Consider the following 25,816-nt stretch of genomic DNA (forward strand, 5'->3'; position numbering starts at 1 on the left):
TGTGTTAGTATGCAGTAGGCAGACTGGGGGAGCAGGGCATAGTAGAGCACTGTGGAATGTTATTATTGACCAAGCATCTGTGTAGCCCTGTGCTGCAGAGACACGTTCACACACACACACACACACACACACACACACACACACACACACACACACACACACACACACACACACACACACACACACACACACACACACACACACACACATGCACACACACACACACACACACACACACACCAACAGGGCTTTTTTTCTCAGACACACAGAGCTCCTTGACAGTGAACATGGTGGTAGACAGGGGGAGTGGGAAGAGAGAGAAGAAGAGAGAGTAGAAATAGAGAGAGAGAGAGAGAGAGAGAGGGATGAGGTGAGGGAGGGTCTTCTGCTTTAAGGCGTGGCCCCAGCTAGGATCCATCTCTCAGCAGAGCAGCGGCAGTGCAGTGCCCCAGTGCACTGTGGGATACTTATTGGAGGTCAGAGATGCCAAAGCCTGACCTGACTGTATTATTCATGAGGGAGGGAGGGAGCGAGAAAGGGAGGGACACAGACAGAGAGGAGTGGGGTATGAGGTATTGGGCAGATTCACGTCAGATGTATGGCCATATGTTTAGTCTCCTATGGTTACTGTAGTATGGGACAGTAGAACATTCAAAATGCTAAGTTATCACTAAAGAATTGTTTAAAAAATGTGATTAATTGGGCTTGAGAAAATAAATATGATCATGGATGGTCGTAGAGAGAAACCCCTAAGCATGCATCAGGAATCTGATTTCAGCCCTGCACTGAGTGGAGGAGAGGGATACAATAAACAACAATCTAGAGGCTCTGTGTGTGTGTAATTGTGTGTGTGTGTGTGTGTGTGTGTCACTGTCTCCCAGTGCTGGCTGTTTTAACAGGCTTTTGAAGCACGCACACACACACACCCCTCGCCACACACACACACACACACACACACACACACACACACACACACACACACACACACACACACACACACACACACACACACACACACACACACACACACACACACGCACTGTCTTGCTCACTCACAAACACACACACACACACACACACAGACACACACACACCTTGCTCCACACTCACATTAACCATGGATGACAGGCAGTCTGTTTTAATGAAAGTGCCTCTCATTCATAAACCCATAGAACAAAATCTTCTCAACTTTCGACACCTAGCAGCTTGCCAGGCAAGGTTCAGGGGAAAGGTAGAAGAGAAGAAGGGAGAGAAAGAAAGGCAGGAGAGACTGACTGCTTCCCCCTCTGATAACACACACACACACACACACACTCTCTCCTTTCCCCCTCATTTTACCAGTGGTTGATTGTCACACACAACTGCAGCTAGACCACAAGCTGAAAAGCCCTTCAGGATATCAAATCCATGCTCTAACTAGGTCAACGCTCGCTCCTCACAATACACTACGGCTGCTGCATCCTCCTCGCCTCCTTCTCTTTCTCTCCTTCTCTAGCTATCTCTGTTTCTCCTTCTCTATTTCACCTTTTCTCTGTGTGTATGTTTTTTCTCTTTCTTCATTTCAACTCTCCTCTTTCTATTAAATGTAGAACAGCATCAATATTCTTTAATTAAACATCAAGGACATGAACAGAGGTTCATTTTACTGCTTTCTATGGATTATTGTAGCATTCTATACAAAGGCCCATCCCACTTGGCACAAACTGGTTGAATAAACGTTGTTTCAACATAATTTGTCAACGTATTGTGACGTGGAATCTACGTGGAAAATACATTAGATTTGAAAAAAGTAATAAACTGTTGTTTTGAGAGTGAAATGTCAACCATTGGATTATGTCATCATGGTAACCAAATTTCAACATAGACCAACCTTGAATTTGTACCTTTAAAACAAGGTCAGATCTTCAACGTTATATCCACTATCAGAAAAAACAACAACAATAGGCTGGGCAGCACCTCCTACAGGAGAATGTATATGTTTCTACATCTATCCCTTTGGTCTCCCATCCAGGATTTTAACCAAGCCCTGCTTAGCATAGATATTTGTCACTGACTACAACCAATGTGCTATCATGAGAATTATTGTTGAGAGATCTCCACTTAAAAATTAAATAGGTTCATTGTTGCTATTAAAGTCATTCCAAAGGGTAGGTTTAATAGAGCAAATTAATTTTGACCAACTACTTTATCATTCATATATCATCAATGATGCTATTTAGGCCTATATAGCATTTGCAAAATCATCAACAGCTATTGTTTCAATTCAACCCAGGATTCAATAAAAAAATAGACAATACATATAGGCCTGGGGTTTCAAGCTCTGGTTGATTTCAAATGTAATGATATTTAGTGCTATTGAATTGTGTTTGGTTGTCAACGCAACCAAATATCAACATTTGAAGGAGCTGTATCTTCTGCTTGGATAGTTTCATGTGTGCCACTGATTTATTTTGGGTTTAATTCCAGTTTGTCTGTCACACCCTGGTGTTGGGACTCATTATTGTTTATCCAGGGTGTGTGCAGTCTATGTGTTTGTGTTCTATGTTGGGTGTCTAGGTTGTTGTTTTTCTAGGTTTGTTCAATGACTCCCAATCGGAGGTAACGAGTGTCAGCTGTTCGGCTCGTTATCTCTGATTGGGAGCCATATTTATTTCTGTATGTTTTCCTGTGGGGTTGTGGGTTTTTGTTTCCGTTACGGTGAGTGCACCGTGGAACTTCATGATCGTGGTTTATTGTTTTGTCGTGCTTTAACTTAATAAAGTCTACGATGTTCACTCAACACGCTGCGCGTTGGTCTGCTCCTTCACACGATCGTGACAGAAAAACCCACCATAAGAAGACCAAGCAGCGTGTCAAGCGGCAACAGGACCCAGCTCCTAAGGATTCATGGACATGGGAGGAGATTCTGGATGGTAAGGGGCCTTGGGCACAACCGGGAGAATATCGCCGTCCTCGTGAAGAGCTGGAGGCAGCTAAAGCCGAGAGGCGGCGATATGAGGAGGCAGCAAGGAGGCAAGACTGGAAGCCTGTGGGTACTACCCAAGAATTTCTTGGGGGGGGGCTAAGAGGGAGTGTGGCGAAGTCAGGTAGGAGACCTGCGCCTACTCCCTGGACTGACCGTGGAGAGCGAGAGTACGGGCAGACACCGTGTTACGCAGTTGAGCGCATGGTGTTTCCTGTACGCAGGCATAGCCCGGTTCGGTACAGTCCAGCTCCACGTATCGGCCGGGCTAGATTGAGCATTGAGCCGGATGTCATGAAGCCGGCCCCACGCATCAGTCCACCAGTGCGTCTTCTCGGGCCGGCGTACATGGCACCAGCCTTACGCATGGTGTTCCCGGTTCGCCTACATAGGCCGGTGCGGGTTATTCCACCTCCCCGTACTGGTCGGGCGACGGGGAGCATCAAGCCGGGTAAGGTTGGGCAGGCTCAGTGCTCAAGGGGGCCAGTACGCCTGCACGGTCCGGTATTTCCGGCGCCACCTCCCCGCTCCAGCCCAGTACCACCAGTACCTACACCACGCACCAGGTTTCCAGTGCGTCTTCAGAGCCCTGTGTCTCCTCCACGCACTGGCTCTATGGTGCGTGTCTCCAGCCCTTTACCACCAGTGCAGACACCACGCACCAAGCCTCCTGTGTGTCCCCCGAGTCCTGTGCGTCCTGTTGTTGCTCTCCGCACTAGCCCTGAGATGCGTGTCCTCAGCCCGGTACCTCCTGTTCCGGCACCACGCACCAGGCCTACGATGCGCCTCAGACGGCCAGAGTCTGCCGTCTGCCCAACGGGGCCTGAACTGTCCGTCTGCCCAGAGCCGTCCAGCCGGGATCCGCCAGAGCCGTCCAGCCGGGATCCGCCAGAGCCGTCCAGCCGGGATCCGCCAGAGCCGTCCAGCCGGGATCCGCCAGAGCCGTCCAGCCGGGATCCGCCAGAGCCGTCCAGCCGGGATCCGCCAGAGCCGACCAGCCAGGATTCGCCATTCAGCCTGGTACTGCCCCTTAGTCCGGTACTGCCCCTTAGTCCGGTACTGCCCCTTAGTCAGGTGCTGCCCCTTAAACCGGTGGGGTTCAGTTGGAGGAGGCTACATAAGCGGGAAGTGACTATGGTGGGGTGGTGGTCTAGGCCGGAGCCAGAACCACCACCGTGGACAGACGCCCACCCAGACCCTCCCCGAGACTGTATGCTGGTGCGCCCGGAGTGCGCGCCTTTAGGGGGGGGTACTGTCACACCCTGGTGTTGGGACTCATTATTGTTTATCCAGGGTGTGTGCAGTCTATGTGTTTGTGTTCTATGTTGGGTGTCTAGGTTGTTGTTTTTCTAGGTTTGTTCAATGACTCCCAATCGGAGGTAACGAGTGTCAGCTGTTCGGCTCGTTATCTCTGATTGGGAGCCATATTTATTTCTGTATGTTTTCCTGTGGGGTTGTGGGTTTTTGTTTCCGTTACGGTGAGTGCACCGTGGAACTTCATGATCGTGGTTTATTGTTTTGTCGTGCTTTAACTTAATAAAGTCTACGATGTTCACTCAACACGCTGCGCGTTGGTCTGCTCCTTCACACGATCGTGACATTGTCTACAAATAAAACATGTATATGTTGGATTTATGTCTCCATCTCAATCAAAAATCGAAGTTAAAGAATAGGACAAAATCAAATCAAACATTATCTAAAGTGCATTTAAAGTTTGATTTGATTTAGTTCTATTCTATAACATAGATTTTGGGTTGAGATGGATACGTGAATCCAACATATAAATTATTAATTTGTAGACAAACTGGAATTGAAGCCAGACTAAGTCAGTGGCACAGATATATGGCTCTGGAACAATCCAAGCAGATGATAAATCTCCTTAAAATATTGATATTTGGTTGCGTTGACAACCAAACACAATTCAATTTCACTTTTAAAATACAATAAATAGCCTATTAACTTGTCGAAAAATTTACAAATTATATGTTGGACTCATGTCTCCAACTCAGTTAAAGAATGGGATTAAGACAGTGGCTCAGATGGAACTATTCAATCAGTAGATACATCTCCTTTAAATGTTGGTATTTGGTTACGCTGTCAACCAAACACAAACTTTTGTAATGCAGTAAATAGTCTAAAGTTAAGGCTATTTGACAAACTAATGTAACATTCAACCTTAAAGTGAGTAACACATCCACGGCCACATTTTGAAGTTACTGTAACTATTAATGTCATCTTATGTAATCATAGAAAGTGTGCATGTTTAAGATAGCATGCATAGGTCATCGCAGGTCTGTGGAGATCTTCACAATTGCTGTAATAATCTGTGCAGAATCTCAAACGGCATTGATCACTTGCACCATGTACTTTCAATGTAATCTCAACTGCAATCCACGCCCTCGGCCACAAATTGGGGAAAATAAACATTGTTTTCAATTGACCCTTATTGTAAAAGAGCCAAATTTGTCGTCGATTTTTAGTTATACAGAAATAACAAAACATGCCAAAAAGCTGCTGTGTTGTTCAATGTACATGTAAACATGTCAAGAATCCCAACCTACGCTTCACAATGCTCCCACGTAGGTAAATAGAGTCTGTGAGAAGAGCCCTGTGGCTTCAGGCTATTTGGTGTGGGAGAGTGGGAAATGTGGGGACCCGGTGTCCAAGTAGGCTACACGTAGCTATGTGTGTGGAAAACATTTAATCACAGGTAAGACATTTAACTTATTTATTATAGTCCATTTGTGACTAAATGTACTACTTGTAGCCAAATATTTTTTATAACTAACCCAAGATAGACCAGAGGCTGTTGTTTCCAATGGGAGCAAATTAATCGTAGTGGGCAGAACAAGCAAGGACGTGGGCAGAGCCAAGCATGAGCTAGTGAGATCCTATTGGTACGTTCTAGGATTTATTTGCATATTCCCATTACGGAACGTCTACTCTGTGAAGTGCGCGTGTGCAATAACTCAATTCGCCCTTACACTCCTTCTAAACAACGTGATTTTAAAGACTTTCATAAAGGGTAAAGTCTACAAAACGCAGTACACTCTGTTTGTTACAGATTTTAGTTTTGGAAACAGAACACTGTATGGAGATCAAATATTTCATCAATGACAAAATTAGCAGAATGTCGTCCAAAATCCAGTGGCTCAGATGGAACTATCCAAGCAGTAGATACATCTCCTTTAAATGTTGATATTTGGTTGAGTTGTCTTATTTATTGTATTACTTGTTGTATTACTTATATAATAATACTTGTAATACAGTAAATAGACTAAAGTTAAGGCTATCTTACAACATTCAACCTTAAAATGAGTAACTCAACCATGGCTACATTGAGGTTACTGTAACTATAAATGTCTTCTTCTGTAATCATAGAAAGCATGCATGTTCATAGGTCGTCACAGGTCTGTGGAGATCTTCACAATTGCTGTAATAATTTGAACGGCATTGATCACTTGCATCATGTACTTTTAATGTAATCTCAATGGCAATCCACGTGATTTGGTTCCGCTATTAGATAAAGCACAGTGATAACACATTAATTTGGTGTATAAATAAACAACATTTGACATTGTATTCCTGAACTTTGCTGTGCTTTGAAATAGTTGAAAGCGCAGTGATAGACATTTGGGTGACAACTAAACCAATAATCAGAAATTGTTTTTCCATTGGAATTTTGTTGTCCTTTTAGATGGTTGAAAGAATAGTGAAAATACATTAGAAATGTATCTAACTTTTGGCTGTCTTTTTGACTGGGTGAATATAGGTTGTAATAAAGAATGTGCATTTTTGCCAGTTCAAGACGATTCGATGCGTATCTACAGTAGATACATGGGCTCCGATACGATACAGGAATGATACGTTTTAGTTTGAAACGATTCGGTGCGACTCGGTTTGATTAGAGGAATGAATCGATGCGATTCGGTTCGATGTGATGTGTGTGTGTGTGTAAACATTAGGGACACCTGCTCTTTCCATGACATAGACTGACCAGGTGAAAGCTATGATCTCTTATTGGTGTCACCTGTTAAATCCACTTCAATCAGTGTAGATTAAGGGAGGAGACAGGTTAAATAAGGATTTTTAAGCCTTGAGACGATTGAGACATGTTGTGCATGTGTGCTGTTCAGAGGGTGAATGGGCAAGACAAAGATTGAAGTGTCTTTGAACGGGGTATGGTAGTAGGTGCCAGGTTTGAGTGTGTCTAGAACTGCAATGCTGCTGGGTTTTTCACGCTCAACCGTTTCCCATGTCTATTAAGAATGGTCCACCACCCAGCCAATTTGACACCACTGTGGGAAGCATTGGAGTCAATGCTGTGGAACGCTTTCGACACCTTGTATAGTCCATGCCCCGACGAATTTAGGCTGTTCTGAGGGCAAAAGGGGGTGCAACTCAATATTAGGAAGATATTGTTTGATTTTTCTTTTGAAATCGCCATCACCCACTAATTAATTAAACATTTTTGCAGATTAAAAGTGTTAGAGCTAGTAATGTTTGAATATTTATCTTTAACAATTAGCTATGACATAGCCAATGAATATATCGCACAACTTTGGATTTCACTCTAGTCTCATAATGTAATGGTTTTAGACCATTTGGAAGGTTTGACTGACTTGGAGTGAGCTTCTCTTCTTCTCCTTCTTTGACCATGCAGTGCAGGTAGCAAAAGAGATTGCTGTCCTCGTTATGAAATGATCAACTTTACCCTGTATATCTAAAAATGACCATACTGATTGCTTCACAAAAAACTTCCAAAACTATTGCTGATTGTGAACCTGAACAATCAAAATAAAATCTAATGTAAGCCCCGATCAGCATGTAGCCTACTTATAGCCAGATGAGAGCTGTCTCCAGCATTTTTTCAACAGCGCATTTGATAAAAATAACCTAACAAATTATATTGGTTGTCACTCAACTAATAAAGCCTAATACTTCGCAAGCCATTTAATACATATTTTAATGCTGAAGGTGACACGAACATGTGCCACATCAGGAATAGGCCTACCTCTCATTGGTCATCGTGCAAAGCTGCGCTCAGCGCACAGTTAGGCAGCTGATATTGCCTGGGGTTGTTCAGCATGCAAAATGACTTGTAGGTCAACGACTGTCAACATAATGATATGCTTAGTTCGACACTGAAGGAGAGGATGCAGTTGCCACCAAAGATTAGGTATTTTCGGAAGATAGAAAGAAAGTAATATGAACAAAATATTTTTGTGAACCAGCGATTCATAATGTTTGAATTGATTTTCTGACCGATGCATGCTACATTTGGATCGTTTTGGGGTCCCGTTGACCCATGCACTCGTATCTTAAACATTTGAACCAGGGACCGAAGCTTATCGGTGAATCAATCCCTAGTCTCATTGGTCAACGTCTCAACAAAATATTACCCAATTATCCACGTTGAAATGAAGTGGCGTGACCAGTGGGAAACAATACAGTATGTCTCAATACTAATTTTTCCCTTTCTATATTAAAAAGAAAATTCGGTCAAAATATGGTGAAAATAGTGTAGATTGAAGCAGTGCTGTAATGGGTTTTGTGTTTTTGAGACAATATTCTATAAGAGGTGTCGGTCACTGTACCGGTTCTCATAGCTTCAATACTGACTGGCATAGGCTAGATGGGAAAGAAATGGGACGTACTGTACACATGCCATCCCCAACCCCATCCCAAACAGCATCCTCTATCATCTGTGACTGAGGAATATCCTCCCAGCCTGCTATGACAGTTCCGGCAGGCATCAGGCATTAGTCCTCCCCCCATTCCCAGCTTTCCCACGAATTAGCATGATATTAGCACAACCGACCTGAGCTGCGCCGCGGTGCCAAATCAAAGCTCTGTGTGATCTCTATCCCTGGGTCCCTCGGCTTTAGTCTGAGAAAGAGAGAGAGAGAGAGAGCTACATGATAAAGAGGTGTGTGGACTGCCACAACACACAGCCTTGTCATATTATCTCTTAGATGTGTTCAGCTAAATGGGCTAGAGCAGATGTTCAGTGTTTGTAGTCTCATGGCCAGGCACTTCACAAAAGAGAACTTTGCAAATATTTACAAAGCCACTTTGATTAATATATATATATAACATTTTTATATCAACTCTTAGTAGGTTTTTTTTGAGTGTTTTTATTTGTTTAGTCATATAGAGTCGGTTTCCTGGACAGGAAACTGGCCCATAATGTCTACACATGGTGGTGTTGATTTTAAATTCAAAAGCAAAGCTACAGATGGTTGTACAGTATGTTGCTGTATGTACAGTATGTCTAATGATGTGATGTGTGTTTTTGTCTTGCAGCACCTCGGTTCCTCATCACCTCCACAGGAGCCCTTTACATCCTGGACGTGCAGAATGAGGATGGATTGTATAATTACAGGTGTATGACACGCCACCGCTACACGGGAGAGACCAGGCAGAGCAACAGCGCACGTCTCTTTGTGTCAGGTAAGCAAAGGGACAGTACAGCTTGGATGCCAGTCTGTTGTGCAAGTCTGGGTGCCAATGTTTGCATGGAATACACTCTGAATATGGCTAGGTTTGACTATTGTTTCACTTCACTCCTTCAATCTGGACCAGCTCCAAGCTAGTCAATGGAGTATGGCTAACAATGCAAAATATATATATATATATATATATATATTTCTTTTTGTGTGTGTATTTTACCCCCTTTTTCTCTCCAATTTCGATCTTGTCTCATCGCTGCAACTCCCCAACGGGCTCTGGAGGTGAAGGTCGAGTCATGTGTCCTCTGAAACATGACCCGCCAAACCGCGCTTAACATCCGCCCACTTAACCCGGAAGCTAGCCAATGTGTCAGAGGAAACACCATTCACCTGACGACCGAGGTCAGCCTGCAGGCGCCCGGCCCACCACAAGGAGTCACTAGAGCGCGATGAGCCAACTAAAGCCCCCCCGGCCAAACCCTCCCCTAACCCGGACGACGCTGGGCCAATTGTGCGCTTCCCTATGGGACTCCCGATCACAGCCGGTTGTGATACAGCCCGGGATCGAACCCGGGTCTGTAATGACACCTCTAGCACTGCGATGCAGTGCCTTAGACCGCTGCGCCACTCGGGAGGCACAATGCATGCTTTTGACCATGCTATGCATTAAATATTGAATCCATCTCACCTTTGGCCATTGCTCCTCCCTCAGACCCCACCAACTCTGCGCCGACCATCCTGGATGGCTTTGAGCGTCGCGAGGTGATGACATCACACCGGGTAGAGCTGCCATGCAAAGCGTCTGGTCACCCGGCCCCCAAATACCGCTGGCTGAAGGACAACCGACCGCTGGAGCCGGACACCCGCTTCAGGCAGAGTGTGACGGGGCTGTTGATCGAGAGAGCCCAGTCCAGCGACACGGGAAACTACGTGTGTGAGGTCTGGAACAGCTATGGCAATGCAGAGGTGGTGGGGAGGCTGCAGGTCAAAGGTCAGTAATAGACTGTGTGCAGCATGTGGTGCTAAATGTACAGTATGTTTGTTGTTAATGTGTATGTTTGTCTTTGGAGTTTAAAATCCATTTCAGAGTTGATATGTATTTAGCTGACATACAGTATGTCACATTGACATATGTGTAATGTAAGAGAATCTAAGCCTTTCCCCTCTCCCTTTTCCAGAGCCCCTGAAGGCGGTGGTCAGCCCGAAGAAGGTGAAAGGCAGCGTGGGTAGCCAGGTGTCTCTGTCGTGCAGCGTGAGTGGCTCGGAGGAGTACGAGCTGTCCTGGTACCGGAATGGAGAGATCATCTACCCTGGGAACAGTGTCCGCATGACTGGCAACAACCGGGAGAACCTGGTCATGGCTGGGATGGCTAAGAGTGATGGAGGAGCCTACCAGTGCTTCGCCAGGAATGGCAAGATGTCCACCCAGGACTTTGTCCAGGTCATCCTGGAAGGTCAGTACAATCAGTGGATGTCTGTTTGGTCAGGGATTATTTGATTTCATAGGAGTGATGTTACTGTGAATAACAGTAGGGAACGGCTCTGAATGTGGGTTTTTGTGTTTGGGTATTTGGGTGTTTTTAGTGTATATGTGCGTGTGAGCGTTGTGTGACCATGCATGGTGTGTCCATACATGTGAGTGTGTGCTTGCCTGCATGTTTCTGTGTGTGTTTGTGTGACTATGCAGAATGGGGGAACATCAACCATTGATCAGGTGTGTGTGTGTGTATGTGTGTTCGTGCTAATGAGGGCTGCAGTAAAGCCCTGCCACAGCCCATATTATTAGATTATCTGAACGAGCCTCACATTGCTCGCATCGCCTGAGCACCGTTGCTGCGGCAACTGTCTCCCATTGCCATGGACCAGTATAAAGACAGTATTGATAATCTATAATGATGATGATGAGGAGGAGGAACAATTTCAAAACCTCTCTCCACTCAGTTCTCTCACTGGCTTACGTGTGAAATCCATACAGTATATGCAAATATTCAGTATTAGCCTGAATGGACACTGTATGTGCTCATGATGATCCCCATACAGACATTTCAATATGTTTAACTTGACGTAAAATGTATTTCAAATACATGTACATACATGGACATTTGCATCTTTGCTCAAGTGCATGTAATGCCTGACAAATCCAGAAATGCATAGCTATGACATCTAGAGCTCTATTTTAATAAACCTAACACAATGGTAAATCTAAGCACAGGCGGTAACACAATAGGTTCAAAAATATTTTTGCTATTTTCACTATCACAATTATCGGTGCACTTACTGGCGTTGGTGCGAAAGGGCTGGGTTTTGATGAATAAACAAGTTGTGGGTGTGTCGAGGCTTGGCCCCTCACTGGCCAATCAGAACGTGCTCCATGGCGAAATACGTTAACTTGAACCCATTTGCAGTCCACATTGTTCTAAGTAATTGCATGGCTTCAATAGCATTCGTACTGATGTAGGGACTAGGCCTACTGTAAATTGCATTATGGCTCAGCATGGACATGCCAAACATTTTCAATAAGCAAGATTAAATTCATCATTGATAAGGCCTAAAAAGGGAACAAATAATTCTAATCAAATTCTAAACAAAACAGCAACTTGTTTTAAATAGGCACACTTACAGGCACCATCATTTCTCCCTGTGGCCATATAATATTAAAACAGCGTAGACTATGGATGGTTTTACGGCACATCCACATTTTTCACAGTGGCTGGACAAAGATCCAATATACAGTGCATTCGGAAAGTATTCCGACCCCTTGACTTTTGACAAGTTTTTTTACGTTACAGCCTTATTCTAAAATTGATTAAATTATGTTTTCCCTCATCAATCTACATACAATACCCAATAATGACAAAGCGAAAACAGGTTGTAAGAATTTTTTGCACATTTATTAAAAAGAAAAAACAGAAATACCTTATTTACATAAGTACTTTGCTATGAGACTCGAAATTGAGCTCAGGTGCATCCTGTTCCCATTGATCACCCTTGAGATGTTTCAACAACTTGATTGGAAAGGCACACACCCGTCTATATAAGGTCCAACAGTTGACAGTGCATGTCAGAGCAAAAAACAAGCCATGAGGTCAAAGGAATTGTCCGTAGAGCTCCGAGACAGGATTGTGTCAAGGCACAGATCTGGGGAAGGGTACCAAAACATTTCTGCAGCATTGAAGGTCCCCAAGAACACAGTTGCCTCCATCATTCTTAAATGGAAGAAGTTTGGAACCACCAAGACTCTTCCTGGAGCTGGCCTCCCGGCCAAACTGAGCAATCAGGGGAGAAGGGCATTGGTCAGGGCATTGGTCAGGGAGGTGACCAAGAACCCGATGGTCACTCTGACCAAACTCCAGAGTTCCTCTGTGGAGATGGGAGAACATTCCAGAAGGACAACCATCTCTGCAGCACTCTACCAATCAGGCCTTTATGGTAGAGTGGCCAGACAGAAGCCACTCCTCAGTAAAAAGAACATGACAGCCCGCTTGGAGTTTGTACAATTTGTATGGCGCAAAATACAGAGAGATCCTTGATGAAAACTTGCTCCAGAGTGCTCAGGACCTCAGACTGGTGCCAAGGTTTACCTTCCAATAGGACAAGGACCCTAAGCACACAGCCAAGACAACACAGGAGTGGCTTCAGGACAAGTCTCTGAATATCCTTGAGTGGCCTAGCCAGAGCCCATTTTAGAATAAGTCTGTAACATAAAAAAATATGGAAAAAGTCAACGGATCTGAATACTTTCCGAATACACTAAATAGAAAGGGAGAATGTCCTCTCACCGTTATACTGCTCCCAAATAGGCCTATGTTTTATGAACATAATCGGAACAATTTACAAATCAGATACATTCACACGTCTCCAGAAGTTGCATTGCATGCGTGCCATGGACATTGTAACCATAAAGCCAGGAAGGTGAATCATTCTAATAAGATTTGTTGTTATAAAATTAAACGAAAAACAAGCAATCTGTTTTGTTTTTTTACAACAACAATAAATAAATGTAAAATGTAATGATATCATAAAATCGGTAGGATAAAAAGACACGCATTGCTGTTCAACCAGGCTCGTTATAGTAGGCCTAAGGGAGGGCTTGGATTTTTAACATATGAAATGGGGAAAAAAAGCAATTGTTACAGATATCTTCTAAATAGGTTCACCGGTATTCACCGAGGTTCTCATCTCTTGTTTCATGATGACCATGGAGACGTAGCCTACATCATGGAGGGGGTTTTACGTACGTCCAAAACCGGACATGTATGCCTAAAATAATGTCTGCCTGCCTACAATGCATATACTCAAAGGTAATGTCAGCTCACTGTTTTAATCCTCTCAAACTTTATATTCGAATAAAGCTTTGGTGATTAAGATTGATTTCCAAGCGGTCTCAGGAGCCAAACCCTTTATGGACAATCTTGACTACTTCGCGATTTTATTGGGCAGGACAAAAAAAGCCTTGATTAAGAGGAGGGGAGGCTATGCTTGTTTTTTTTTTAACAAAATAAAACTAATTGGTAAAATACATTTAAAATAAAAATAAAAATCTACATTTGAAATATACAGGCACCAAAAGCACATTAGGCTACTCTTGTTCCATGTACATATGGGCAGAATGCATCACGGCTGGATAGGCTGCATTTCCGCTGTCAAAATTCATGCCATAACCAACTGCGTTACCACTTAAACAAGCTTTTGGTTGGTCTTAAATATCCCTATCAGCGCTGCCTGAAATTGGCTCTTTGGAACATGTTTTTCAGGACACGCCTCAAATATTTCCATCCTGCCCATCTGAGTGCTGATGTTAGACAGGTCAATTCCCAAACCTGGCGTTAGGGCTGGAAAATGCCAGTGCACCAGTTTTTACATGACGAAATTGCATACTGAAGTGCATATGACACTAGCGCTGCCTTAACGCCAGCCGAAAATAGAGCCCCTAGGATACAGGGTGGCCAAAGTGGTTCCTTATTCGGCATATGACATAGTTTGGTCCGTTAGAGGATTCTTAAATTCATCTTTCCGTATTGATCAATGGAGATAATTGTTTTGTCCACCAAGCCAAAACTTTGGCAGTGAATAACAGAAATTGTTATGGTGATAAAAAAAATAAAACGTTTGATTTCACCAAATTTTAACATTCTGTCATAAAGAGCACATGTTCACCTTCATAAGAAAAACTTTTTTTCCCATCTCAAGAGTTTATATTAAAAACAGAAATGACTATAGTAATTGCCTGTCACGATCGTTATACGGAGTAGACCAAGGCGCAGCGTGTTGAGCGAACATACTTTATTTAATTAAAGTGCACACACGAATAACAAAACGATACCGTGACGTCCTAAGTCTAAACACAACCAACTGGAACAAGATCCCACAAACACTAAGGGAAAACCGACAGTTAAATATGGCTCCCAATCAGAGACAACCAGCCACAGCTGACACTCGTTGCCTCTGATTGGGAGTCACTCAGGCCAACAAAGAAATAAACAAACTAGAACTCCCAACAAAGAAATACAACACATAGAATGAACACACCCTGGCTCAACATATAGAGTCCCAGAGCCAGGGTGTGACAGTACCCCCCCCCTAAAGGCGCGGACTGCGACCGCGCCTCAACTAGAACAAAATAGGGGAGGGCTGGGTGGGCATTCCTCCTCGGCGGCGGTTCTGGCTCCGGGCTTGCCCACCACCCTCCAATAAACCCCCCATAGCGCCCCTGGTCCGGTCTGGCCCCGCTGGCTGGAGCTGAACTGGACGTAGCAGGAGCGGTTAGCTTCAGCTCCGTTGTGGAGCAGTTGACCGGTACCTGATTAGGCACCGTTGACCCAGGCACGGGTTGTGCCGGACTGACGACGCGCACCCCTGGCTTGGTGCGTGAGGCAGGAAAGGACCGGACCGGGCTGACGATGCGCACCCCTGGCTTGGTGCGTGGAGCAGCAACGGGCCGGACCGGGCTGACGATGCGCACCCCTGGCTTGGTGCGTGGAGCCGGAACGGGCCTCACCGGACTGACGATGCGCACCCCTGGCTTGGTGCGTGGAGCAGCAACGGGCCGGACCGGGCTGACGATGCGCACCCCTGGCTTGGTGCATGGAGCCGGAACGGGCCTCACCGGACTGACGACTCGCACCCCTGGCTTGGTGCGTGGAGCAGCAACGGGCTTTACCAGGCTGACGACTCGCACCCCTGGCTTGGTGCGAGTAGCAGGAACGGGCTGGACCAGGCTGACGACTCGCACCCCTGGCTTGGTGCGAGTAGCAGGAACGGGCTGGACCAGGCTGACGACTCGCACCCCTGGCTTGGTGCGAGTAGCAGGAACGGGCTGGACCGGGCTGGTGACGCGCACCGTAGGCTTGGTGCGAGTGGCAGGAACAGGCCGGGCCGGGCTGGCGACGCGCACCGTAGGCTTGGTGCGAGTGGCAGGAACAGGCCGGGCCGGGCTGGCGACGCACACCGTAGGCTTGGTGCGAGTGACAGGAACAGGCCGGGCCGGGCTGGCGATGCGCACCGTAGGCTTGGTGCGAGGGACAGGAACAGGCCGGGCCGGGCTGGCGACGCACACCGTAGGCTTGGTGCGAGGGGCAGGAACAGGCCGGGCCGGGCTGGCGATGCGCACCATAGGCTTGGTGCGAGGAGCAGGAACAGGCCGGACCGGGCTGTGGAGACGGATAGGAGACCTGGAGTGAAGAGCGGCCACAACCCGTCCTGGCTGAATGCCTACCTTCACACACTCGGTGTGAGGCATCCGCACAGGACGCACAGGGCTGTGTACCCGTACTGGCATAACAGCACGTGACACTGGCGCAGGATATCCGGGACCGCGGAGAGGCATTGGAGACCACGAGCGTTGAGCCGGCACACTCCGTCCTGGCTGCATACCCACCTTCGCACGACACGTGCGGGGTGCTCGCACAGGACGTACCGGACTATGCCGGACCACTCGTGGCACAGTACGCCGCTCCGCATACCGCGGAACCTGCCCCGTCCCATGCTGCCATGCCTGAGTACGGGAAGTTGGTTCCGCTCTCCATCCAGGCTCCGCCAACCTGCCTTCTGGCCCCCCAAACCCGGTGGCCTCCTCTCCAAATCGCCCTGTGGCAGCCTCCTGCTGCCCAGTCGCCCATGCCGTGTGCCCCCCCCTAAATTTTTTTTGGGGTTGCCTCTCGTCCGTCCGACGACGACACTGTTGACGCCGTTGCTCCTCTCTCGCCAGGGCCTTAATCCTAGCCCATGGCCCTTTGCCCCCGAGCATGTCCTCCCAGGACCACGATTTGCCCACCTGGGCCATCGCCAACCTCTCCATCTCCTTTCCCGGCGCTTCCTCCCATGTCCAGTCTGCCTGCTCCTGGACACGCTGCTTGGTCCTTGTATGGTGGGATCTTCTGTCACGATCGTTATACGGAGTAGACCAAGGCGCAGCGTGTTGAGCGAACATACTTTATTTAATTAAAGTGCACACACGAATAACAAAACAACAAACGATACCGTGACGTCCTAAGTCTAAACACAACCAACTGGAACAAGATCCCACAAACACTAAGGGAAAACCGACAGTTAAATATGGCTCCCAATCAGAGACAACCAGCCACAGCTGACACTCGTTGCCTCTGATTGGGAGTCACTCAGGCCAACAAAGAAATAAACAAACTAGAACTCCCAACAAAGAAATACAACACATAGAATGAACACACCCTGGCTCAACATATAGAGTCCCAGAGCCAGGGTGTGACATTGCCTCTCTTCAGCTTAATTAAATAATGAAAAAATCTAGTCACTGCATGACCGATAAGGTATCATGTTTGTAGTCATTTTTGTAGTAATTTAAATGCATTTAAATGCATTTTAGTGCTTTTGGTATGCTTTTGGTATGTGTCAAGTACAATAAAATAAATTTGGACAAAATGTATTGTAGCTGCAGCAGCCTGTTAGGATCTGGAGATGTGGCTTGTTGGAGGCATGGCCTTGGGTTAGCTCTCGTTGGGCCATCCATCTCATGCCAGTTCATGTGTTATGTTGTATTGTTGTATTCTGTTAATTAAGGTTTAGCTTGTACACTGCCAATTCTGCAGTCTTAATGAGACTGACGTTCACTGAGTGTACAAAATATTAGGAACACATTCCTAATATTGAGTTGCACCCCATTTTGCCCTCAGATCAGCCTCAATTTCTCGGGGCATGAACTCTACAAGTTGTCAAAAGCATTCCACAGGGATGCTGGCCCATGTTGACTCCAATACTTCCCACAGTTGTGTCAAGTTGGCTGGATGTCCTTGATGTGGTGGACTATTCTTGATACACACGGGAAACTGTTGAGCCTGAAAATCCCAGCAGCGTTACAGTTCTTGACACACTCAAACTGGTGCACCTGGCACCTACTACCATGCCATACTTAAATATTTTGTCTTGCCCATTCAGCCTGTGAATGGCACACATACACAATCCATGTCTCAATTGTGTCGAGGCTTAAAAATCCTTCTTTAACCTGTCTCCTCCCCTTCATCCACACTGATTGAAGTGGATTTAACAAGTGACATCAATAAGGTATCATAGCTTTCACCTGGATTCACCTGATCAGTCTACGTCATGGAAAAAGCATGTGTTCCTAATGTTTTGTACACTCAGTGTAAGTGCATGTGATACTAAAGAGCATTTCATTATGATTTGGCTATTTTGTCTATATATTTGCCATACATTTTAATGTGACATATATTTAATGTGACATACTGTATATTTCTTACGACGAATTCATAAGACAATTCCAAATACATTAAAAAATATATTTACCAAATATATCAATAAATACAGTTGAAGTCGGAAGTTTACATACACTTAGGTTGGAGTCATTAAAACTCGTTTTTCAACCACTCCACACATTTCTTGTTAACAAACTATAGTTTTGGCAAGTCGGTTAGGACATCTACTTTGTGCATGACACAAGTCATTTTTCCAACAATTGTTTACAGACAGATTATTTCACTTATAATTCACTGTATCACAATTCCAGTGGGTCAGAAGTTTACATACACTAAATTGACTGTGCCTTTAAACAGCTTGGAAAATTCCAGAAAATGATGTCATGGCTTTAGAAGCTTCTGATAGGCTAAATGACATCATTTGAGTCAATTGGAGGTGTACCTGTGGATGTATTTCAAGGCCTACCTTCAAACTCAGTGCCTCTTTGCTTGACATCATGGGAAAATCAAAAGCAATCAGCCAAGACCTCAGAAAAAAAAGTTGTAGACCTCCACAAGTCTGGTTCATCCTTGGGAGCAATTTCCAAATGCCTGAAGGTACCACGTTCATCTGTACAAACAATAGTACGCAAATACAGTGGGGGAAAAAAGTATTTAGTCAGCCACCAATTGTGCAAGTTCTCCCACTTAAAAAGATGAGAGAGGCCTGTAGTTTTCATCATAGGTACACGTCAACTATGACAGACAAAATGAGATTTTTTTTCTCCAGAAAATCACATTGTAGGATTTTTGATGAATTTATTTGCAAATTATGGTGGAAAATAAGTATTTGGTCAATAACAAAAGTTTCTCAATACTTTGTTATATACCCTTTGTTGGCAATGACACAGGTCAAACGTTTTCTGTAAGTCTTCACAAGGTTTTCACACACTGTTGCTGGTATTTTGGCCCATTACTCCATGCAGATCTCCTCTAGAGCAGTGATGTTTTGGGGCTGTCGCTGGGCAACACGGACTTTCAACTCCCTCCAAAGATTTTCTATGGGGTTGAGATCTGGAGACTGGCTAGGCCACTCCAGGACCTTGAAATGCTTCTTACGAAGCCACTCCTTCGTTGCCCGGGTGGTGTGTTTGGGATCATTGTCATGCTGAAAGACCCAGCCATGTTTCATCTTCAATGCCCTTGCTGATGGAAGGAGGTTTTCACTCAAAATCTCACGATACATGGCCCCATTCATTCTTTCCTTTACACGGATCAGTCGTCCTGGTCCCTTTGCAGAAAAACAGCCCCAAAGCATGATGTTTCCACCCCCATGCTTCACAGTAGGTATGGTGTTCTTTGGATGCAACTCAGCATTCTTTGTCCTCCAAACACGACGAGTTGAGTTTTTACCAAAAAGTTCTATTTTGGTTTCATCTGACCATATGACATTCTCCCAATCCTCTTCTGAATCATCCAAATGCACTCTAGCAAACTTCAGACGGGCCTGGACATGTACTGGCTTAAGCAGGGGGACACGTCTATCACTGCAGGATTTGAGTCCCTGGCAGCGTAGTGTGTTACTGATGGTAGGCTTTGTTACTTTGGTCCCAGCTCTCTGCAGGTCATTCACTAGGTCCCCCCGTGTGGTTCTGGGATTTTTGCTCACCGTTCTTGTGATCATTTTGACCCCACGGGGTGAGATCTTGCGTGGAGCCCCAGATCGAGGGAGATTATCAGTGGTCTTGTATGTCTTCCATTTCCTATTAATTGCTCCCACAGTTGATTTCTTCAAACCAAGCTGCTTACCTATTGCAGATTCAGTCTTCCCAATCTGGTGCAGGTCTACAATTGTGTTTCTGGTGTCCTTTGACAGCTCCTTGGTCTTGGCCATAGTGGAGTTTGGAGTGTGACTGTTTGAGGTTGTGGACAGGTGTCTTTTATACTGATAACAAGTTCAAACAGGTGCCATTAATACAGGTAACGAGTGGAGGACAGAGGAGCCTCTTAAAGAAGAAGTTACAGGTCTGTGAGAGCCAGAACTCTTGCTTGTTTGTAGGTGACCAAATACTTATTTTCCACCATAATTTGCAAATAAATTCCTTAAAAATCCTACAATGTGATTTTCTGGAGAAAAAAAAATCTCATTTTGTCTGTCATAGTTGGCGTGTACCTATGATGAAAATTACAGGCCTCTCTCATCTTTTTAAGTGGGAGAACTTGCACAATTGGTGGCTGACTAAATACTTTTTTCCCCACTGTATAAACACCATAGGACCACGCAGCCGTCATACCGCTCAGGAAGGAGATGCGTTCTGTCTCCTAGAGATGAACGTACTTTGGTGCGAAAAGTGCAAATCAATCCCAGAACAACAGCAAAGGACCTTGTGAAGATGCTGGAGGAAACAGGTACAAAAGTATCTATATCCACAGTAAAACGAGTCCTATATCGACATAACCTGAAAGGCCGCTCAGCAAGGAAGATGCCACTGCTCCAAAACCTCCATAAAAAAGCCAGACGATGGTTTGCAACTGCACATGGGGACAAAGATCTTACTTTTTGGAGAAATGTCCTCTGGTCTGATGAAACAAAAATAGAACTGTTTGCCCATAATGACCATCGTTATGTTTGGAGGAAAAAGGGGGTTGCTTGCAAGCCGAAGAACACCATCCCAACCGTGAAGCACGGGGGTGGCAGCATCATGCTGTGGGGGTGCTTTGCTGCAGGTGGGACTGGTGCACTTCACAAAATAGATGGCATCATGAGGAAGGAAAATTATGTGGATATATTGAAGCAACATCTCAAGACATCAGTCAGGACGTTAAAGCTTGGTCGCAAATGGGTCTTTCAAATGGACAATGACCCCAAGCATACTTCCAAAGTTGTGGCAAAATGGCTTAAGGACAACAAAGTCAAGGTATTGGAGTGGCCTCACAAAGCCCTGACCTCAATCCAATAGAAAATGTGTGGGCAGAACTGAAAAAGCGTGTGCGAGCAAGGAGGCCTACAAACCTGACTCAGTTACACCAGCTCTGTCAGGAGGAATGAGCCAAAATTCACCCAACTTATTGTGGGAAGCTTGTGGAAGGCTACTCAAAACATTTGACCCAAGTTAAAGGCAATGCTACCAAATACTAATTGAGTGTATGTAAACTTCTGACCCACTGGTACTGTGATGAAATTTACATTTTAGTCATTTAGCAGACACTCATATCCAGAGCGACTTACAGGAGCAATTAGGGTTAAGTGCCTTGCTCAAGGGCATATCGACAGATTTTTCACCTAGTCGGCATGGGGATTAGAACCAGCGACCTTTCGGTTACTGGCACAACGCTCTTAACCACTAAGCTATCTGCCGCCCATGAATTAAATAAAAGCTGAAATAAATCATTCTCTCAACTATTATTCTGACATTTCACATTCTTAAAATAAAGTGGTGATCCTAACTGACCTAACACAAGGAATTTTTACTAGGATTAAATGTCAGGAATTGTGAAAAACTGAGTTTAAATGTATTTGGCTAAGGTTTATGTAAATTTCTGACTTCAACTGTACATGTGAAAATATATTCTAAAATACATTGCTTAGTTTTTTTTGCGATGCATTTAACATATATTGGGATATACATTTGGCATACATTTATATATACATTCTAAATACATTCCAGAATATATGTTGGAATGTATTTAAAATGTATTTTAAAAAAATGTAAATATATTATTCGTATTTCTTCCATATGGGTCCCTCAATGCATGTGAATTAAAGTCTGTGAATTACTGTATCTGCTAAACATTGATGTTGATTTATTGTCAGCTAATGCGCTGCTTCTTTGTATACACTCCGGGTAGAAATAGTCTGTAGACACAGATCTAGGATCAGCTGACCCAAACCTCACCTTCAAATCCAATTGAACCTTTAGGGGGAGAAAATGCATCTGACCTTAGATCTGTATCTAGAAGAAACACCTTTAGCTCTAACCCACCTCCCATCTACTAGAATAAACACCTGTACCTCTAACCCATCTCCCATCTACTAGAACAGTGAGTTCCCAACCTTTTGTGGTTACTGTACCACCAACTTAATTTTGCTCTGCCCAGAGTACCTCTGAAGTACCCCCTCATGTGCATTTTAAGCCTATGGTCTCATGGGTCTTCTCAAGTACCCCCTATGGATAGGCCAAGTACCAAGTCCTGGTACCCCTGGTTGGGAACCACTATACTAGAAGAAACACCTTTAGCTCTAATCCACCTCCCATCTACTAGAAGAAACACCTTTAGCTCTAATCCACCTGCCATTTTTCAGAAGATACACCTTAGCTCTAACCCACCTTGCATTACATTGAATGAGCTGTATAAGGCCATAAGTGAACAGGAAAACGCTCATCCGGAGGCAGCGCTCCTAGTGGCCGGGGACTTTAATGCAGGGAAACTTCAATCCGTTCTACCTCATTTCTACCAGCATGTTAAATGTGCAACCAGAGGAAAAAAAACTCTAGACCACCTTTACTCCACACACAGAGACGCATACAAAGCTCTCCCTCGCCCTCCATTTGGCAAATCTGACCATAACTCTATCCTCCTGATTCCTGCTTATAAGCAAAAACTAAAGCAGGAAGCACCAGTGACTCGGTTAATAAAAAAGTGGTCAGATGACGCAGATGCTAAGCTACAGGACTGTTTTGCTAGCACAGACTGGAACATGTTCCGGGATTCTTCAGATAGCATTGAGGAGTACACCACATCAGTCACTGGCTTCATCAATAAGTGCATCGATGATGTCGTCCCCACAGTGACCGTACGTACATACCCCAACCAGAAGCCATGGATTACAGGCAACATCCGCACTGAGCTAAAGGGTAGAGCTGTCGCTTTCAAGGAGCGGGACTCTAACCCGGACGCTTATAAGAAATCCTGCTATGCCCTCCGACGAACCATCAAACAGGCAAAGAGTCAATACAGGACTAAGATTGAATTGTACTACACCGGCTCTGACGCTCGTCGGATGTGGCAGGGCTTGAAAACTATTACAGACTACAAAGGGAAGCACAGCCGCGAGCTGCCCAGTGACACAAGTCTTCCAGATGAGCTAAACCACTTCTATGCTCGCTTCGAGGCAAGCAACACTGAAGCATGCATGAGAGCACCAGCTGTTCCGGATGACTATGTGATCACGGTCTCCGTAGCCAATTTGAGTAAGACTTTTAAGCAGGTCAACATTCACAAGGCCGCAGGGCCAGACGGATTACCAGGACGTGTACTCAGAGCATGTGCTGACCAACTGACAAGTGTCTTCACTGACATTTTCAACATGTCCCTGACTGAGTCTGTAATACCAACATGTTTCAAGCAGACCACCATAGTCCCCGTACCCAAGGACACTAAGAAAACCTGCCTAAATGACTACCGACCCGTAGCACTGACGTCTGTAGCCATGAAGTGCTTTGAAAGACTGGTCATGGCTCACATCAACACCATTATCCCAGAAACCCTAGACCCACTCCAATTTGCATACCGCCCCAACAGATCCACAGATGATGCAATCTCTATTGCACTCCACACTGCCCTTTCCCACCTGGACAAGAGGAACACCTACATGAGAATGCTATTAATTGACTACAGCTCAGCATTCAACACCATAGTGCCCTCAAAGCTCATCACTAAGCTAAGGATCCTGGGACTATACACCTCCCTCTGTAACTGGATCCTGGACTTCCTGACGGGCCGCCCCTAGGTGGTAAGGGTAGGTAACAACACATTTGCCACACTGATCCTCAACACGGGGGCCCCTCAGGGGTCTGTGCTCTGTCCCCTCCTGTACTCCCTGTTCACCCATGACTGCATGGCCAGGCACGACTCCAACACCATCATTAAGTTTGCCGATGACACAACAGTGGTAGGCCTGATCACCGACAACGATGAGACAGCCTATAGGGAGGAGGTCAGAGACCTGGCCGTGTGGTGCCAGGATAACAACCTCTCCCTCAACGTGACCAAGACAAAGGAGATGATTGTGGACTACAGTAAAAAAAAGAGGACTGAGCACACCTCCATTCTCATTGACGGGGCTGTAGTGGAACAGGTTGAGAGCTTCAAGTTCCTTGGTGTCCACATCACCAACTAATTAACATGGTCCAAACACACCAAGACAGTCGTGAAGAGGGCACGACAAAGCCTATTCCCCCTCAGGAGACTGAAAAGATTTGGCATGGGTCCTCAGATCCTCAAAAAGTTATACAGCTGCACCATCGAGAGCAACCTGACTGGTTGCATCACCGCCTGGTATGGCAACTGCTCGGCATCCGATCGCAAGGCACTACAGAGGGTAGTGCGTACGGCCCAGTACATCACTGGGGCCAAGCTTCCTGCCATCCAGGACCTCTATACCAGGCGGTGTCAGAGGAAGGCCCTCAAAATTGTCAAAGACTCCAGCCACCCTAGTCATAGAGTGTTCTCTCTGCTACCGCATGGCAAGCGGTACCGGAGTGCCAAGTCTAGGTCCAAAAGACTTCTCAACAGCTTCTACCCCCAAGCCATAAGACTCCTGAACATCTAATCATGGCTACCCGGACTATTTGCACTGCCCCCCCACCCTCACACCCACCCCCCACCCCATCTTTTCACGCTGCTGCTACTCTGTTAATTATTTATGCATAGTCACTTTAACTCTACCCACATGTACATATTACTTCAACTACCTCAACTAGCCGGTGCCCCCGCACATTGACTCTGCACCGGTACCCCCCTATATATATAGCCTCCCTACTGTTATTTTATTTTACTTCTGGTCTTTTTTTCTCAACACTTTTTTGTTGTTGTTTTATTTTACATTTTTATTCAAAAATAAATGCACTGTTGGTTAAGGGTTTTAAGTAAGCATTTCACTGTAATGTCTACACCTGTTGTATTCGGCGCATGTGGCCAATAAAATTTGATTTGATTTGTTTTAGAAGACGCTCTTATCCAGAGCAACTTACAAGAGCAATTAGGGTTAAGTGTGTTGCTCAAGGGCACATCAACAGATTGTTCACCTAGTCAGCTCGGGGAGTCTACCCAGCGACCTTCGGTTACTGGCCCAACGCGCTTAACCGCTAGGCTACCTGATGTGACTACTAAAAGAAACACCTTTAGCTCTAACCCACCTCCCATCTACCAGAAGAAACACCTTTAGCTCTAACCCACTTCCCATCTACTAGAATAAACACCTTTATCTCTAACCCACCTCCCATCTACCAGAAGAAACACCTTTAGCTCTAACCCACCTCCCATCGAACAGAAGAACACTGTTAGCTCTAACCCACCTCCCATCTTGTCTCCCTCTCCCCCTCTCTCCAGATGGCACGCCCAAGATCATCTCCTCCTTCAGTGAGAAAGTGTTTGGAACCAACGAGTTTGTGTCACTGTTCTGCACGGTGAAAGGCACGCCGGAGCCCAGGGTGACGTGGACGCTGGACGACGAGCCGGTGATCAGGGACTCCCGCCACCGCATCGGCCACTACACCAACCAGGAGGGCCACGTGGTCAGCCACCTGAACATCAGCCAGACCACAGGGCCGGACGGGGGTGTCTACCGGTGCATCTGCAACAATTCGGCCGGGGCAGTCTCCTACCAGGCGCGAATAAACGTAAGAGGTGCTTGTCAGATCAGCTCCTCCAAAACAATTACATTTTACACATGTTTATGAATTCATTTGTTTTTGTTGTTTTTCCTGATGCATGTTTTTGTTTTGTTGCTAAGC

General features: G+C 45.5%; 1 protein-coding gene across 1 annotated transcript in view; it reads left to right on the top strand.

The window, feature by feature from the left end:
• Positions 1 to 25,816, top strand: part of LOC311142507 (cell adhesion molecule DSCAM-like) — a gene marked incomplete at both ends in the record, with an annotated part of 151,585 nt that overhangs the window by 72,628 nt on the left and 53,141 nt on the right. The window contains 4 exons of the mRNA XM_084178167.1: positions 9,269 to 9,415; positions 10,127 to 10,405; positions 10,593 to 10,868; positions 25,413 to 25,709. Coding sequence (XP_084034293.1) covers positions 9,269 to 9,415; positions 10,127 to 10,405; positions 10,593 to 10,868; positions 25,413 to 25,709 — 999 coding nt within the window. The remainder of the gene's footprint in view (positions 1 to 9,268; positions 9,416 to 10,126; positions 10,406 to 10,592; positions 10,869 to 25,412; positions 25,710 to 25,816) is intronic.

Source organism: Coregonus lavaretus (assembly GCF_964263955.1).
Source record: "Coregonus lavaretus genome assembly, chromosome: 15".
NCBI classification, from domain to species: domain Eukaryota; kingdom Metazoa; phylum Chordata; class Actinopteri; order Salmoniformes; family Salmonidae; genus Coregonus; species Coregonus lavaretus.